The following is a 19,460-nucleotide window of genomic DNA, read 5'->3' as shown; positions in this document are numbered from 1 at the left end:
AGTTAATAAACTGCAACTACTCTATCCCATTCTGTTATTATTAATTAGTGTTGTGTATTAGCTTTAAGCGGGCAAGGAAAAACGAATGATGTCATTTATAATCGACTTCAACTCTACTTTCTTCACGTTATAGCCAATTATAAAAAAACAAAACAAATCTTTGTTCATTCAGCCCACTACATGACATGAGCACATTTGGTTTAATTTGATTAATCTGTATTAATAAAAGGAAGACCAAACCGAATGCTTCTTCTCTTCTTCTGTATGATTGCCCACATTCTGATTCGTTTCATACACAAACAACGTGTTTTAACTCAAAAGAGTTTTATTTCAAAGCTTCCCATGAGAGCATTTCATGGACACAGTGCTAAATTGTGGCATGTGTGCATGCATATACTTAGACGTTTCACAGCAGGATAAAAAAAAAAAAATGCAGCATGCAACTTCCGAGTAAGCGCAAAAATCCAGTACTAAAAATAACACAAAAGTGTGGTAATGGATTAAATGGTGTGTATGGAGGTAAAAAGCATGTTGATATAAGTAGTTGCACACAGCTGTCTAAAATTTCTTGCAAACAGTATAGCTTTTTTTTAAACAAGAGAAGGTAGCGAAATGATGATGGCATGCTGTTGAATGCAAAAGACTACTAAACCGAAACTATTGGTCCACTAAAGAAGGAACGCATCATTTTCTAAAACACTGCACCACTCCCTCCACCAGTGTGTGCTCTCGGCGTTTAAATCTGATTACAGTTTTGCTTTTGGCACTTGGGGATTAGAGGTAAAACAACCAAAATGGCATCTGGCGCTAAATAGGTGCAAAGTTAGCGAAAGACTTTGGAGTTTAGTGTTCAGAAGCGAGCGCGGATTCTGTCCAAGGGATCCGTCTCCCACATCTTGGGGTCCCAGGCGTGGAACCAGCCGGTGAAAAGTGGCGGTTCCGCTCCCTGTTTGATGGTGGTGATGGGCAGCCCCTTGCGGCCAGACGGGTCAGAATCCAGGTAGTCCCTTGCTGGAGGAGATGGATGGAAAAATGGGAAAGTGGTTAAAAATAAACAAACATTTTTCTGAAAAGTTCAGTTTTATCCAGCAGCCAACCAGCACATGCAAAGAACGAATGATACCCAAATTCAATTGTAAGAAAAGGATATTTCTGCATAAAAATTCTACAACTCCACAACCCAAACTAGATTGTGTTGAAAAAAAAAATATTCCTACAAAGGTAACAATACGACATTTTGATTAACACCAGCAAATTGAGATATTAATTTTCGTTTATTATTGTGGTTGTAGTTTTCAGTGATGAACAACTGAAGGGAGTTTCTTTAAATGCTCAAAAAAAGTTAAATGTGATTTAAGTGTGCTGCATTGTGAAGAAATAAACACAATAAAACAGAGTAAAGGAGAACAGAAAGAAAACGATTGGTTTTATTATTTTAATTACTGTATGCACTGTAGTATTCGTATGTTGCATGTGTGTCCTGAGTGGGTGTGGTCTAGTGAGAGAAATTCAGAGCCCGAGCTGTGGCCGACACCAGCTCCCTGCTAGTGTTCTCATTTTGTATTAGCATGTTTGTTCAAAGTATATTGACAGCTCTCTTTGCTCAAGGCACGGACATTACAGTAACTGTTAATTCTCCTTTTTTTTTTTTTAACACGGACAGTTTACATGAATCTCACTTGCAACCGAATTATTGTTTATCATAACACAGAGCAATAACTCAACCAAGCGACAGATTGTAATTTATAAAAAACGTCTAAATTGTCGAGGTACCACTGTACCGTCAGTCTTTGCAGATTTTTTGGATACATCTTTTGTTGTCTCTCAAAGTGGGTCTGCAAGCCACACTCAGTTTCATCCAGATGCGCATTGCTGACATCTCTAGAAAAGTGCGCTCATAAACACCGCTGCCCTTGAGCAAAAGAGTAAAAGGGCCATCTACATTGTGACTGCTCAAAAAGCCATAATGTGAACGTGAAATGGCTAAAGTGAACGTCTCTTGAAAGCGCCATTCAAGTGCAAAGGTTTTAGGCGCACTCATTGCTCATTTTTAAAGGATGATTATTGTAGAGTTATGCTGACAGATGTTGAGTCCAGCAACATAATATTCAAAAAGAGGTTATAATATCAAGTTAAAGATAAAGCATTATTCAGGGAATTAATTTAGATGAAAAAAAAAAACCCACATTTGTCCCGTATCTGTAATCCAAAAATGACATTAATTCTAATATACCTAAAACCTTTTTATACAACTGTCCCCAGAAGATCAAACACAACACCAACAAAAAAAAAAGTCTTCTCTCACTCACGCATACACAACTCAGATGTAACTAAAAATCTCTAAGGTACAGACAATCTCGCTCAAAAAACAAAAAAACTTACTCAAGTACTAACAAGAAAGCTCACGCACACCCAACTCAAACACAACTAAAAAAAAAAACCTCTCACACCTACCCCCAAAATTCCCCAAAAATTGTCACTCAACAAAAACTCACATTCACGAACAAAACAAAAACACACACACATCCCCTAAAAAAAATCCTATCGTAAAAAAATAACCTCGCTCTCACAAAAAAAGTAATAAACTATCACCCTCAACTAAATAAATCTTTCATCAACTAAAAATCTCTCATTAAATAAAAAACTATCCATGCACACGAAAATAAAAAAAAAAAAACACACACCAAAAACCTCTCACGCAACTGAAAAAGTTGCTTCTCACCAAAAACACTCTTAAGTCTGGAATTCTCAGCGATGCAATAAATAAAGTTAGTTAGTCCCTCCACCGGGTTATTATCGAGAGATGTGTGAGAGCGGTGTGAGTTCTGTGTGTGTGCGGGCGTCTGGGTGTGAGTGAGCTAGAGAGAAACCTTTTTTAACGTGTGTGACAGTTCTGTTTTGAGGTGGTCAACGAGAGTTTTTGTGGTGAGTGTGAGAGGTCAACATAATTGTTGGCCGATACAACACCTTAAACATTTTGTACAACTAACCTAATTTGGGAGCTCCACTCCTTTCCTGAGCATTAGCTTCATTGCCAATCCAAAGGAAGAGCTGTGTGGAACACAGAAGCGCAATATGTCACCAGGAGCATTTGTAAAATCGATACTAATAAGGACACAAGAGAGAACTCTCCACACATAACCCAAAAGTCTTACTTGGACCCAAGTATCCAGAATCATGACATCATCCGTAGCCAGGTCGGACTGTGTGAAATCTCCTGGTACTTCTTCAACCTGCGCCAAACATACATTAAGGCATATACTGCGGTATGAATGTGTCAAACCATTAAAGCGCTATTATCGTTACTGTGTCATGTTTTCACGTACATTGAGTCGTCCAGTTTTGTTGGAGCAGCCAAACAAACGTGGTCGCTTGATCACGTTCTGCAGTGCCTTGGACGTCTGGTATTCCTTTTTGCCACCCAGAGCGGACCAGAATGCAGCTGAGAAGAAGAATAGTTTGTACTCAACATAGTCACACACTCAGTCCTTCAATAAGAGTAATATTGGCAACTTTTTCATTCTTCTCATTTAATTAACACTTGTCATGGCACACTTCATTCGGTATAATCCACTAAAATCAATCAATCCATCAATTAATCTATCAATCTATCTATCTATCAAGCATGCTAGCTAGCTAGCTAGCTAGCTAGGTATCAAACTAGCTATCAAACTAGAAATCTGGCTAGCCATCTACTGTATTTTAGAATCAATATTTGAAATGTGAATAATATATCTTAGACAATCAGGTTAATTTAATTAAACCTATGACTTTGGAACTTATTAGACTAAGCGCTCCTGAATATCATCAAAGACAATAATGAAGGGTCACCATTCTACTAGTAAATATTTTAGCGATACATATTTGCGGTTCGGCATTCGCAATATTCGCTAAGGCTGTTATTTGCTTAAAAATTCACCATGCCGAATATAAAAAATATTGTTTTGTGGCATCTTGGGGACTAGCAACTATGCTGAAATGCTTCATTTAGTAAGGCAATGTGGAAAAAAAGTGCTTTGCTACCATTTTGTGCTATCAATAGGGAATTATAAACCTTGGATGGCATCAGTTCTGAGTGTTTTTTTGCTATATTGTAAAGAGTCAACAGAGGACACCCACCTGGCTCTTTTCCCTCAGAAACATTGCTTGCGCTTCCTCCGACGAAGCCCACCACGTGCTTGGCGGCTTCCATCTCGTTGTCGCTGGCGCCCACGCCTCGCCACACAAACAGAGCGCTTGGCGACTTCAGCACAAACACATCGTTGGTGTTCAGGTTGGAAGCCAAAGCATCAACCTGAGAGAACAAATCAAGACCGGTGAGAGGTGCGAATCTTCTCTGTGGGTTGAATAACACAAATAAAAGCGATCGTCACCTCCACAGCCCGCGTAGCGTGGGAAGTGCTCTGGCGGATGTGGAAGAGGCGAGTGCTGCCAGTTTGGGTCTGTCCACCTTTACGTGACGTTCCTCCGCTGTGGATGATCATGGGTCTGCCCCTGAACAGGCTCATCAGGTGGGGGGGCTCCTGGCCCTGAGTCACCCTCACCTGTAGATCACAACAACACAGTGAGCACATGATTGTATTCAATATTGAAGGCCAATGGCTAAAACATTGGTTTTCAATTTTTTTAGCCTAAGTATCGCCTTAAAAAATGCTTAAGAGCCAAGTGCACTATCATGACCAACATTTACATACAGTAGTGCGCCTCAAATGTTCATGAAAAACAAGGCAAAGTCTTAATTTCTAAAAAGTCAGTTTAATATGACAAAGCCACAGTAACATTTTGCACATTTAACAAATGTCATTAAATTGTGAAAATGTTTTTTATAAAGCAAATCTGTATAAAATTATTTTTAATCTTCAATCTTCAGAAGAACAAAGACATATTTCCAGGATTAAAAAATCTAATCGTACGAGGATGAAGTTGTAATATTTTAATATTCAATGTCAAAGTTTAACAAGGGAATGAAGGCATTTTAAAGACTGGAGATCCAAAATGCACATATATGGTCATTATATTATTACTTTTTATTCTGCTAAGAACACATTGGTTCTGCAAAAAATGGGACTATATTCTAGTGAAAAAAAAAAAAAAACAGGCAGCTCCACAGAATTGATCATGTACTTTGGTGTTTAGCTAAAGAAATATATAATTACATTGGAAGTGTTTACATTCAAAAATGTTATGTTAATGTTTCATTCATTCTAGTGTATTTATTCATGCTTCCAATTTCATACACTGTGCAATGACTAAAGATTCTAATTATTCTATTTTTGAGGAAAAAAAATCTAATAAATGAATTAAAGGTAACATAGTTCCACACTATACACAATAATACATGGAAATTATGGATGTTTTTTATTTGTGACATAACAATTTATAGCACCTTCTCCTGACTATGTGGAATAGTTTGATTCATGGATAATATGTAACATTCCTTTCAGTGTAACGTGTGTAATATATGATTCAAAATCATCTTGATACGAAGACATGTAGTTGAAGGACCACCGTAAGAATTGATAGAATAGCGCCCTCTGGTGGCCATTTAAAGTTTTGTATTTTTCATGAGATAAATCAATTTAAATTTCTAGCTCCAATATTTACATTATATCTGCGCCGCTTCTCCTCACGAGGACCGCAGGTGTGCTGGAACCTATCCTAGCTATCTTCAGGCAATAGGCGGGATACACGCTGAACTGGTCGCCTGCCAATCGCAGGGCACCCCACCTTTACAAATTTCTGTTTTTAAATTCTTAAATAACATTGGCTGCAACTTCCACCATCTATTCCTCTTATCAGTGCTGTCCTGGGAAAAACACATATGTCCAATTTTGTATAGATATTTTTTTTATTTTCACATTAATGTAAAGCAAAATCCAATTCACATAAAAATAAAAAAAAAAATATGAAAGAATTGGACAGAAGTGTTTTTCACAGAAAAACGATGATTTCTTTATACTGATCATAAGGACTACAGATTTAAAACGGTGGTAAAGAGGCGTGGTGTCCTTTGACAAGCTCTAACCTGAACCGGAGATCCTCCCAGTGAGTCATCCAGCTTCACGGTGAGGAACGCTGAAGCAGCTAGTTCATCCTGTGTAGCCTTCAGACCCTGCCTGAAAACGTCAAACAGACATCTTCAGAATACTTTTGAGTAGTTTAGCCCAAAGTCAAACCACAACAAGTCAAGAACTAACAGCTCCATACAAACACATACCAAGTGTATATGATTTGTCCTGTCTTGTAGGTGTAGAGGATGAGGTAACAGTCTCCACCGTAGAAGTGACCATAGACAGCGGGATCCACTTGAACCATTTCACCATTCTCCACACGCCAAATCTGAAAACCACACCAGCTAAATTAATCACACAATTTGGAAGACTTATTTCATATAATATTAAATACATATATTTGCCGCAAAAAGCTCGATCCAAGTGGACCTAATAGCTGTGCATCAAAAATATGTGAGATTATTGACAAGCTTCAAAGTCAGAAGTAAGATTTTAAAATATATTTTGGTGGAATAATGGAGAAACTGATAGTTGATTTGGACACAGGAATGGTTTTGTCACTTTGAAGTTGGAGAAGGTTTACACAAAATCAGGGTTGGACTTTGTTGAGAACGTTTATAAAGTGGGGTGGTAGATGAGTTGGATTTGCTCAAGAGACACAATTTGAACTGGTTGTCATCAGGGTAGCACTGAAAGCGAATACATTTTCTGAAGATATTGCTGATTGGAATGAGAAGAGGCGGGGCCCCAGGAAGGACCCTTGGAGTAGTGAAGGGTAAATGAAGGTTCAAATCTGCTTCATGAACCAGTTGTAATATTCTTGGACTCCAGTAGATGGCACTCTCAGTTCAACATTGGGCTGCAAGCACGCTGACTTGCCATTTTTTAAACCTTTTATTTAAAGCAACAGTGCCATCTACGGGACTCAAAAATACTACAACTGGTTCATGAAGCGAATTTGAAGCTTCATTTTCCCATCACTACCTTGGAGGACACGTTTGACTAATACTGTCATGGAATATGTCAGACTGTTATTGAGCTGCATCACCTTTGAGATTGGCTCTCACACTTGTATTGTGCAAGTGTGCTTGCTGTTATTATGCAACACGCATGTTTTACCTGGAACTTGCCCTTGCCATCATCTACCATGCCATGCTGAGCTGCCATGGCCTTATTGGTGTGCAGGCTGGATGCGTCGAAGGGCACTTGGTCCACTTTGGCAATGCGGCCAATAGCGTAGGCCTGACTCGGCCCGGTGGTCTCGTCTTTGTCCTTCCAGTCACTGAAGAACTGCTTGAACAGGATGGTCTCGGCTCCTGCGGGAAGCACTTGGAGCTGCAAGTAGAAACAAGAAAAGTATGATGTTTTTTTTGGGCCTTGATGTGCAGTTCAACTGCATAAGGTACATTGACTTACAAGTGCTCCAGATTACGAGTCAACGTGCCACTGAACACGTAGCAGAACGTTGACATAATGTGATACAAGATAATAATTCTACGGCGTATACCTGACACTTGTTGCTGTATCCTTTTTCTTTGATGAACTTCTGTCCCGCAGACATGGCGACTTTGCGCTCTGACATGTTGGCTTTTGGACCTGATTGAAGGCAATGACAATGAGACAATGAGAGTTTATCCAGCCTCCTCACTGGACACTTCATTAGGTACACTTGCACAATCTAATTAGAGTCAATAAAATGGATTTACATGACTTTATTACCTTTCCAAACAAATATGTTCTTGTCCACTCCGTTATCCAGAATGTAACACTCCTCAGGTGACAACATGGCTTGTTTGAAGGGGCTGGATGGCGCCACGACAGACAACTTCATGGAACCCGAGGCATCAGAGATCTGAAAAGAAAAAAAAAAAAAGAAAAAGAATATTCAAGTAATAATGTTGATTTTATTCACTCATTTTCTAAATGAAGAATTGTGTAGCTGACATCTTCCCCCCCCCACACTGAGTTGACTCAAATATATAAAATTATTAATTAAAAAAAAAATGAAATCTGTGTTGTTTCTTTCTTTCTCACCATGTAGAGGGAGCCCTTCTTCCTGTTGGAGGAGTCCACTTTTTCATCATCAGGAGTGCTCGGTGCAATGGCAGTTTTGGGTCCCAACACCTACCAGAACAAGAGGAGTTCAACACAAGTTTATTTTTGTAGAGACAGAAGTAAACTTTTCTGGATAATATTAGGGTTTTTTTGTTGTTTTTTTTTGCACTGATTCCAAATACGCCCACGTTTTTCTCAAGCACATTAGGTTTTCATAATAATAGTGACATAATCTTTATAATCTAATCTGTCATAAAGTAATATATGTTGCAATATTTATGAATTTAGAATTAGGTTTAGCAACAGGTGGATTTTTTTCTCTCAAACGTCATAGGTATAAATTCTAACCTGGTAAAATACGTATTGAGCAAGAATTTCTAGCGGTAGAAATGAAAATATCTCAAAAATCTGATGGCCGAGCAAAAATCTTTAAAAGAAAAAAAAAATTAAATCAGCGTCAAAAATACTTTTAGGGACATAAAAAGTCATTTGCTCTTGTCCGATATTGAGAACATTCTTTAGATGCCCTGTATATTTTCCAAGCTATAAACAGGAGAAAAATCTGTCCCTTACGTATCCTCTCATTAGTCCTCTGTGGACTTTTCCGTCCTCCCTTCAAGTGTTTACAAGGCAGAGAGTTGGCCCCAATTTGGCCCACGGGCAGCTCATTACAAACAACAGCATTGTGTGCGTTTGTTCCCACGCTGCCAATCTCGCCGGACGTGACACGCATCATTATAACTTGTAGCTACTGTTCACAGGAAACCGACCACCTTTGGGCTCAAACATCAAGTACATGTCTGGGAGCTTCGAAAATGAATCGTGCGTGCGTTTGCGTCGCCATCACCTCCGTGATTGCCTCGGGCTCTTGGCCCTCCTCCACCATGTGCAGCTTGGCGCGGCCGTTCCTCTCATTGTCTCGGATGTGGATGGCCACGTGGGAGGCCTTCAGCCTCTCATAGCGGTTACAATCACTGCCGCACCACTGGTAGATTTCCTGGCAACACGAGACAACAACATTGCTTGGTCACGTGATGGACAAATGGCGGAACGTTTGCACTCAGCATTTGTACTCGTGTTACTTAACTGTACTTTCACAATCACGTCAGTGTTTTTGTGGTTTGGTGGTGGTTTAGTCGAACCAGGCTTGACAATTTCAAATCAATGGCAAATGTGCTTGTTTGTTGTCCGCTACGATATTGTCTACTAGGCAGAGCATTTGGCTTGCTTCCTTTTTCCCCCCTTCAAAAGTGTCATAACATACTAAAGTCGTTCCAGGGTTTGTTTAAAATTGTTAAAAATAATAGGTGCTACACTTATGTTGACTTGTTTTAAGACATCCTGAGAGGTCAAATTTTCCTAGTGAAAGATGATTTTGATTCAATTATGTATCACTATATAGTCCTCATTGGATGATAAATGTTTTCCCTTGGTTTCATTAAAATCCGATTTTGCCAGGTCGACTGCGCCGCTATTCACTTTTCAGAAAAATACTTTGGATATTGGTTTATTTCAGACTGGCTATCGCAGAGCTAAACTATTTGTGGGGTTCACAGTGACTAATATAGTTTGATGTTGTTGTTGGAGTGTCTTTTATCTTTTGACTGTAAACAAACCTTAAATGTGTTGCCGGTCGGTCTCTTATTCCAGATTTGATCAAAAAACATTACGCAAACTCCATTCTTTAATCTGGCCTCTTCCAATTTCTAAAAAAATGGATCTATTCACTTTTATTTATTTTTCATTCATTTACCACATTGAATAATTTGCAAATTAATATTTGTAAAAAAAAATTATATATATTATATTTGATTTAACTGATTACGAACAATATTTGTGTAAAATTAATATGAAAAATAATTTGCTCATCGAAGTATTGTAAATTCTGAAATATTAGTAAATCCAAATATTTAAGTGTTTTATTTTTATTAAATATTGGTTAATTAAATAAAAGCATTTTTATTATAATTGTTTATTATTTAAATATAATATCGTATTTGTTGCATTAATCTAGCATTTTTTCCTAATTGGTTCAATATAAAAAAATTTTTTATTTGTATTTATTTTTGTTTTGCCAAATAATTTGTTGATATATTACTAAAATAATTCGGAAATGATCTATTTTAAATACATATTGAACATTTGTTATTAAATAATTGGTTATTCATTGAAATTCAATAAATATTAATACAATGAAATAATTCATAATTATTATTTGTCAGGGTACTGAATCGATCGCTCACAGGCTGCTCCGTCTTGTTTGGCCGCTTAAGGCTTGGTAAGGACTGCAGTTGGCATGGAAAACGCAACTGCTTACTGTTGGAAATTTTGGGGTTTCAACTTGTTATTGGCAATTTTTAAAACTTGCGTTGTGTCCAAGCATATACACTTACGAATCCACACTATCATACAACCATCCAAACAAAGTCAAATGTCTGAGGGCTCACCTTTCCCAGGTCAATAATGAAGCAGTCCCCCTTGTTGAAGCTGGCCCAGGCCAGTTCCACCTCCGTGGCTCTGATGGCCCTGCGACCTTTGATGTGAAGCAGTCGTTTCACGTTGGCGTCGTTGGTCACCACGTGTTGAAAACCGGAAGCCACCCCACCTTTCTGTGAGGACATGCATAATGCATTCAATTGAAGCGCTGAGGTGAGAAATACAGCCAAGCCTTTTAGCTGAAAGTGACACCACAAATGCAAAAGCTTACTTGAGTTGAGGAGGTACATTTAGATAAATGAGTGGTTTAGCGCCACATTTTGGCATTTTGGTAGCAAGGAATGCTTCAGTTCAACAAAAATAGTGCTTTGCCACCATCTTGTGACATCTCAATACCACGGAGCAACTGTGTGTTGTAGTGGGTTGAGGAGCTTCTTCCAGACAAAAGTAGTACTTTGGTGCCATCTTGTGGCATCTCAGTGCCAAGAAACTTTGTTGAAGCCAGATGAGGAGGTTCATTTAGACAACAAGGGGAGATGTCAATTGCTTTCAGATTTTCATGATTTGTGGCGGCTTGATCTATCCAACACCAGGTATTTGTTTGTTTGGCACATTTTTCAAATTCTATTCGTAACAATGAAAGGCAGGGGAAATTGTGTATCATGTAATATAATGAGGGGATTCTAAATTGATATTTTCAGTCATAATGGCCCTCGGACGGAATCCAAAACTACGGTCTGACCTGCGATGAAATAAATCGAACCCCCTCCTGAATTAGGATGTGAATAATTGTCGATTATCTACGCATGACTGGGTTGGAGGTTTGTTCAATTGGATGATTTCATGAAACAAAGAGTTCACAACTGAGAATGACTTGAACTTTACACAGCACTGTGCAACACAAATGGCCAAAGAGCTATGAGATGAAAACCTGCGTTGTACCTTGGAAGTGGAACTCTCTCGTAAAGTGCCGTCCTTTGAGAAGCCGTGAAGCAAAATAAGTTCGTTTACAAGTCTTGCAAACGGCACAAACACAAATCGACAACAGACATATGCTCGTTAGGGGGAGAATGGAGACGAATCAACGGGCCCTTTAGTTCATAAGAGGACTAACAACGTTTCTTCTGGTGGAACAAATTCCCAGTTTGCCTACAAGGTCTCACCACAATCTGGAGGCGTGGCTTCAAAATGGAAACCACATTCACGCCGCTCGCCCTTCTCAAGAGCCACTCTGTCAAATTTTCCATGGCAACAATGTGGCCTGTGTTTGCTCTGATGGAAAAATTGTTTCCTGAAAGTCTCGCCAAAACTATGAGGAGAATCAAGTACACAGTGTCCTACCAATGAAAATAGACCATTCTTACAAAAAAAAAAAATAAAAAATAAGGACTGAAATGAGGAAAATATTACTTAATTTCAGTAAGATTATCTGATAAAAGAACGGGAGCATTTTACTCTTTAAACAAATAAACATTGATAGCCAAATGACACGTAAAGAAACAAACTTCCACATCTCAAAACTAGTGCACATTTCTCCTTTGAGTCTGGAAGGATTTTTGTTAATTAGCCAAAAATGATTTGCATGTCCGCTCTCTAGTTAAACAAACACCAAACGTCTATTTTTATTTTTTTTTCATTATTACATAACATCATGTCCGACTGTGTTTTGAGCCAAACGTCTTGCACGAGAGGCAGAGTGTTTGGTGGGATAACTAAGACGAAGTTAGAAGAGGAGGTTTTGCGTTTAAGGCAACAACTCAAAACAGATGGGCAGGAGACGCGGGCTTCCAACATGTTAGCAGCCTCAGTCGCGGACAACGACACGCCCTGGCATGGAAATACCGAAGAGGGAAAGTAGTTGTCGGTGAACTTCAGACTGCATCAGCGTAGCAACGCGACAAAGTGCACACGGGGCCGACAATCATTAAACCACGGATGTATATTTCAGTCACTTGCTTATTTACGCACAGCAATTTCAATTCAAGTTAGCCGTGACAAACTGCAGTTTTGAACACAACCACGTCTCCTCTAACATGGTGACAACATGGTAGGAGAAGGTGCTCTCACTAACAAGTTCTCTATTCAAACATCCTCAACTCTTTATCCAATTGGTTTTTATGACTTGATATGTGCAGAAAGAATATCTAACAAGCCGTTAGGTGAGTTAAATGTCAAATGATTGGGTGTCCAAGTCAGAGTTGGGCAAAATAACTGTTAGTGTGGTGTGGAGGCTAATATTGGAGGAAATATAGTACATACACATGGACAAAAATATTGGTACTCCTCTGTTAATTAAATCAATTATGAACATAAAAAAATGCTTTTGTCTCAGGAAATTAAAAAGAAAATTATAGACAAGCATAATAAAGACAATTAAGACGATTTTTAACCTGCGTGGCGCTAATATGACAACAATCCCTAATGTGAGTTTTCTTTCATTAACAGAGAAGTACCAAAAATTTTGTCCATGTGTGAAACTGTAACGGGGTTATTTTTCCGTCCAACTCACCATGTAGGTGATGTTCGTCTTGAAGTAGCCCAAGAATATGTTGGATTCATTTTTCTCCACCTCCCGGAACTGCACCGGCCCTCCACCCAGGAAGTCATCCAGCTGGGTGGCGAAGATGGCTGCTGCACCGCTCTCATCCTGCGAGCACTCATCACCTGGAAGGGAGTCACAGTTGTATAATGGCAATTCTCCCCCCAAAAAATTGGAATTGCCTCACGACGCCACAAGATGGCAGCAAAGCACCGTGGTGCTTAGACAAGGCTATGGCCTAACTAAATTGAGCTCATCCTCTCACATTAACAAAGTTCCTTGGACAGAGACATTATTTGACATAGCATTGGTCTGGAAAAAAAAATCTCTGAATTATAATATTGAACCACATCACGGTACATACTGTGGAGCCTTTTAGTTCCTTAGTTAGTTTGTCTGCTTGTGAGCATCTGGGCGTGTTGTGGCCTACAGCAATTCAGTGCGAGGGTTCCCGTTTTGTATTTGTGTGTTTGACAATGTGCTTAGTTCAATAAAGTACTCCCCTTGTTCACATGTGAACGTATTACAGTACCATAATTGCACCATTTTATTTCATCCATCCATCCATCCATTATCCAAGCCGCTTCTCTTCACAAGGGTTGCGGGCATGCTGTCTTCGGGCAGTAGGCGGGGTACACCCGGCACTGGTTGCCAGCCAATCGCAGAGCACACATAGACAGACAACCATTCACACTCAAAATCACACCTCGGGACGATTTGAAGGGTTCGTTTTATTTCACTCGTTCATTTTTCTTTCATTCAGTTCTCCTAGATCGACTTGGGTGATGTTGTGAGCATGCAACGGTGTCCTTAAGGCACCTCTGAGTCAGGCACGGAGACGCTGACTCACTTCAGCCACAGCTGCTGGATGCATCACAAAAGAAACTGAATTTTCCCTTAAATCCACAACATTCCAAATGACTAAAATCCATGTAAGATGGAGTGATTCATTTTTGAGTCAAGTATTGTTACCAATGGTGGGAACCAAGCGCAAATATATATATATATATTTTTAGTTATCTAGACTTTACTTGAGTGCCTTACATTGTCAAAACAGGCTTTCGGCCTCAGTCACTAATCTTCACTTTCATGGGAGCATTTACTTTTGCATTTCAGAGTCTGCACTTTTTTTTTTACTTTTACCTAAGTATAGCAGTTGAATCAGAACATTTTTTCAAGAATACTTATATATTTTACTTTTCAGTGTGAGTACTTTTGCCAGGTCTGATTCTTGCAAGTCCAACATGTGTGTTATTGCAGAGGCCCATCTGTCTGCCAGCAAACAAGTACGAGCTGGTTTCTGTCCCCCATGGCTCATAAGAAGTATTCCCGATGTGATTTAACCTGATTTTACCAACATTTAAAGGGCATGAGAAAAGATCATGTTGACACCAGATGTCACTCATATGTCAAGCTTGAATTTGAAGAGAGCTCAGACTGAGTACAAAAAGAGGGAAGTGCGGATTTTCACAAACAGCTGCAACTTTTCGAGTTCCGCAGTTAAAAGTCTTGCCGTGCATGTTTTGGCAGTGACGCTGACTGCCTGATCTTGTCTGCATGCACACAGGAGCCACATGTGTTATGGAATGTTCAAGTTACACAAGAAGCTATGCATTACGACAGCGCTCTGACTATGAAAAAGGATTGCACTGAAATTAGAAAAAAAAAAACAACTCCTGAAATTTAAAATAATTTTCCTTATTTTATATGACATTTATTTTAAAAAGAATAAGCACCAAACGTGCTATGAGAAAAAAGTACCACTGCACAGAAATGAACTCATTTAATCCCAGCTATTTTCACGAGAGGAAACACACTATTGACTGATTTTGCAAGGTCTACAGAATATTGTGTTCTAAAGATGGAGCTTTTACACAAAAAAAAAAAAAAAAAAAAAAAAAAGGCTAGGACGTATAAATGCGTCTTTGGGAGACGGGGACTACAATTTTGAAAACGTATATATACGTTTTATGGATTGAATGAGTTAAAAGAAACGTGGACATATTTTTAAATTTATAAACTCCTCCAATCGTGTATTATTATTATTAAAAGTGCTACCAGAACTACATGAAAAAAAGTCATCAGCTCTTTAACTATTAACAAGCTTGAACCATTGAAGAAACAGTTGGATACTGGATCCAAGACTTAAGTGTCATAAAAATATGTTCTGCTGTGTTTTGTGGCGCATCCTGGTCTTACCGAGCCAAATGTGTATGTTGTATGAGGGAGCAGAGGTGGCGAAGAGCAGCAAGTAGGCATCTCCGGTGTAGAAGTTGCCATGCAGAGCCTTCGGAACAGGCTTCAGGTCCAAGTTCTCGATGCGCCACACCTGCAGGCCTGGCTGCTTTCCTGCATTTGCAAACTCCTTGTGGCACACCATGATGACTCTTATAGGGGGGGCGACAAAAAAGGATGTCAAATGACGGATTCTGCATTGTAACAAGTACCAAGGAACTTGGATTGCCACCCGCAGAATGGGAGTCAGGATTTTCCCTAGGATTTACTGCTGTTAGTATTGTTAAATATAACTGAACTGTACTTAAAAATATACTGTACTGGTTTAAAAAAAAAGTTTTGATTTTTTCATAAAAGAAAAAAAAAATCAACCAATCAAACATTGACATGTTTGCTTTTGTCCCATTAATTTCCATGAATTTGTAAAGAACGTTTCCAACTTTGAAAAACAACTTTTTTTTCCCCATCTCTGCAGGACTATTGTTTGTTTAAAAGCTGACAAATGAGTTTTTAAAACATTGAAAAAGTCAACTTTTATAGCTTCTGTCCAGTTTTTGCTTTTAGGAAGTTAGGGAATTTTTATATAAAAGGACAATGTATTACATATTATATATATTTAAAAAAATAGGATAAAAATTAAATTAAAAACAATACACAAAAACAAGAGGAAAAGAACCAAATAAAACTAGTACAATAAAAATGAGACGCTCTCCGCTGCACTTTCAAAGGCAATACTTTCATGAGGCTGGTGGAATGTTTGCAAAATTAGTTCCCGTTTTGAAAATATTTTTTTTTTAAATGCAAAATTTCACAGAGCAGCAGCAGATGGAAGCATGAACGTTCTGTATTGCAGACAAATAAATGACAATTGGAAAAAAGAACTGCAGACTTTTTTTGCAGAGAATAACAAATATATGTTTTTTTTATTTAATTTTCCAGTGAACCTAAAATGGGTGTGGCCATAAACGGCTTAAAGCCTCTTATTTGAATTATTGTTCACTACCTACAAAATTCTATCTTGTTGGAACAGTTACCACCACCCAAGCACTCCTCACTAAAATGTTTACAAAAAAATATCTTCCACGCGACGCCTTGTATCTGGAAAAAAATCACAAGTCTGATTATTCGTAAATTGAGTTGACACCGTACGCTACATAAGGATTTCGGGAAAAAAAAAATCACAGTAACTTGTTCACAAAACAAATCCTTTCATGAATCCCTCCCGGCTCTGTTTTTCACACACAAAATAACAACATGATGTCCATGAAGCATGTCCATCAAAATCAAACTTTGTTAAACAAACAAGAATTTGCTTAGGCACAATCTATTTTTCTATTTTTGCATAATCAAGTAGAGAAACTGTTATCTGCCATGCCGCCAAAGATGCAAGATTACGCAGATTAATTTCCCCCCACCCCGATTACACAAGAGACAGATTACAAGTGATTTTGAGGCAGTAGGATTACTGTAGATTATTTTTGAACATCCTCACATACAAACTCTTGCTTGTACTGTACACTTTTTGATGAAGTTTAATCTCTTGCATGTAGCAAAAAACATTTCAAACAGTTCTCATCAAAGCACTCCACTTATGTGTCTAAATTGTCCGTATTGCACAGATTGGGTTACAGATGCTGCAAAACACTTGGTGAAGTAGCTCGAATAGGGCTGATCAATACATTCTGAAGCAAGCACTTCACTTGGTTTCTGGGGGACTGCATTAAAATGTCAATATCAACACTTTATCATATGTAGCTGCATTAAGACCACTTAAAGTACGATAACAAAGGGATGGGATTATGGGAACAATGCAGAGTCCGAGACATGACATGCGGGAATTTTTTTTATATGAAGCGATAGGTCTAACCTGTGCATAAAATTCTCATTTTTTGCTACTAAGTATGTATAATATGCCCATGACAGTTACAGTGCTGTGAAAAACGTATTTGCCTCCTTGCTAATTTCTAATTGCCAAGAATATATAAAATGCAGTTTCAAGATGACTATTTGAAACTGAATTTTATGTGTCGTTATGTTGTCTCAACGTGATGTAAAAAAGTTAGTTTGATGAAACGAAACCTTTGGGAGTGACAAATGTGCAAAAAGCACAGAAATCAGGAAAGCGGCAAATACTTTTTCACAACACTGTATATCTGTGTTTAATATTGTCACCAGAATCAACTCGGAATGTCCTTCCTTATAAAACTATCAAGGAGTGACATTCATGTTATTAATGTGTATTTTGTATGTACATTCTACTTACTTCAAGGCCAAAATTAGCATCTTATATGTCATTTGTGGCCACCAAATGCTAATTTGTGGCCATAAAATAGATATAATGTGCACATGAGATGTTAATTTGGGGGTTTGTTATAATTATACAATACAGTACAATAACGCAATTCCCAACAGATGGAGCTGTAACAAAACTCTTTCCATATGCTGTAATATAAATTAGCAGGTAATAAGAACGCAGATTAAAACACATAAACACATTTACAATAAATACCAGAAGAACAGCAGAACAGTGGCATTCTGACGCTGCAATAAACAATCTCTGAAACTTACTTTCTAAATAAGGTGCCCTCTATTTGATTACACAACTATCCAGGAATTAAAAGATATATCCGCATTTTGCGGGCGCATTATACCTATAACCATTTCAGCGGTACTTAAATTGTCGCCAAAAATAGATTTAATGCGCGAACATAATAGTAATATAATTTCATTGAACAACTTGGCACGTGCCCAAAAAGTTTTGCAAGAAATCACCTCGCCTCCATTTGTTTGCCTGACTGTTCTAAAATATGAATACTATTATTTTACTATTATTAAATTTGTGTGGGCGTTATACATTATACATGACCACAAATTAATGTTTCAACTAAATACTAATTTGTGTCCTCTCGATAAGGATAATATGCGCACGAGATACTGAATCGTACCAACAACTGCGGGTAAACAAATGGAGCGCACCTTCACTGGGCACTCCCTTTCGTCGCAATATTATCGTTTCTACTTACGGTGCCCTTCATTTGCTTACCAAACTTTGCAGACACTACATAAATATTATCGTCCACAAATGATCATTTTGTGAATGAGTTATCGCTCCACTGTGGCAAGAATGCAAATGTTTCCCCCTTTTGTCACGTCTCGGGGCTCCGCACACTAACAATGCACAATAATGGACAGTTTGCAAAGGCGGGCTAAATCAAACCTCATAAAACTTTGCGTCCAGAGGCAACAACCACACTATTGTTACTGCTTTAATTCCTATCAGGAATCTCACAGTGACATACGAGACCAATCAGAACTCTGCAGCGTGCTGCTTTTATTACTACGGACGAACTGTTCCGACATTACGTAACGTCGCTCTTTGGCTTTACGATGCCTTCGTGTGTTTTTTTTTAATCTAGTCAATGACTTAAAAGTAAGAGGGGCAAACAGTTTTTACAAGAACAGACTTTCATACGGCAAAATAAATCAAATATTTGCAATAGCCGACCAGAGAAAAAGACCACAGTAATGTTGAAATGAAATTACAAATGAAGGAATAGACTTACGATCGGAGAGGATGGAAGGAAGGACAGAAGTGTTGTCGGAGGCTGCAGATGTGAGAGTGATCCGGATTCAGACGCGCAATGTGTGTGTACGTGTGCGTGTAGTCAAGGGGGGAGGAAGAGTGAGCAGCAGAGCAGGAGGTTGTCTGGCTGAATATACGACGAGCTGATTGGTTGACAGCCAAACGGGAAAAAAAACAAAAAAAACATTCAGATGCTCTTTTAACACAAACACACACACACACACAGCCCCTATGTTTTAATAAATTTACTGATGACAGATGATGGCGACTTCCTGCTCTTTTCCGGATATGAAATGTGTTCAAACTGGGAGGGTACAAAGTCCTCCGAGTTCACTTTAAACATAGAGCAATATGTTCGCATGGTGGTTGTTTGCGTTTGGGATTTATAAAGTCATGTGCGTGCCCGAAGCTATTAATATCCCCGGTAATACATTGTTGTCTTTTTAAAAGTAATTCCGATAAAAGGGAACCAGCGCTAGCTGGTTTAAGTAGCTTGCCACTTGTTGCTAGGCAGACTTTATGGGCCACGCTCATTTTTATCCTCAATACCTTCCAGCCAGCGTGTCACGCTTATCTAATATAATTTCTTATGTACAATAAA

The 19,460-nt window shown here is 38.5% G+C and overlaps 1 protein-coding gene across 2 annotated transcripts; it reads right to left on the bottom strand.

Moving 5' to 3' along the window:
- Positions 1 to 307: 307 nt before the first annotated feature.
- On the bottom strand, positions 308 to 19,012 carry scinlb (scinderin like b). Of its 2 annotated transcripts, XM_088310860.1 has the most exons (18): positions 18,840 to 19,012; positions 15,241 to 15,428; positions 13,012 to 13,166; positions 11,445 to 11,477; positions 10,514 to 10,675; positions 8,914 to 9,063; positions 8,046 to 8,135; positions 7,731 to 7,863; positions 7,519 to 7,607; positions 7,131 to 7,346; positions 6,218 to 6,339; positions 6,026 to 6,116; positions 4,374 to 4,544; positions 4,120 to 4,294; positions 3,327 to 3,442; positions 3,156 to 3,233; positions 2,991 to 3,051; positions 308 to 1,011 (listed from the first exon to the last, which is right to left on the bottom strand). In XM_088310860.1, exons 2-18 carry the CDS (start codon positions 15,419 to 15,421, stop codon positions 851 to 853), a joined length of 2,184 nt encoding a protein of 727 aa, XP_088166986.1. In that variant the 5' UTR covers positions 15,422 to 15,428; positions 18,840 to 19,012; the 3' UTR covers positions 308 to 850. The 2 variants fall into 2 exon arrangements, with proteins under 2 accessions (XP_088166986.1, XP_088166987.1); XM_088310861.1 differs by lacking the exon at positions 11,445 to 11,477 and having other exon boundaries at positions 18,840 to 19,006.
- Positions 19,013 to 19,460: the final 448 nt, after the last annotated feature.

This window comes from Idiotropiscis lumnitzeri, chromosome 12 (genome assembly GCF_059441095.1).
Source record: "Idiotropiscis lumnitzeri isolate Australia: NSW breed Sydney's pygmy pipehorse chromosome 12, RoL_Ilum_1.0, whole genome shotgun sequence".
NCBI classification, from domain to species: domain Eukaryota; kingdom Metazoa; phylum Chordata; class Actinopteri; order Syngnathiformes; family Syngnathidae; genus Idiotropiscis; species Idiotropiscis lumnitzeri.
This window is presented reverse-complemented; position numbering and strand designations above follow the sequence as displayed.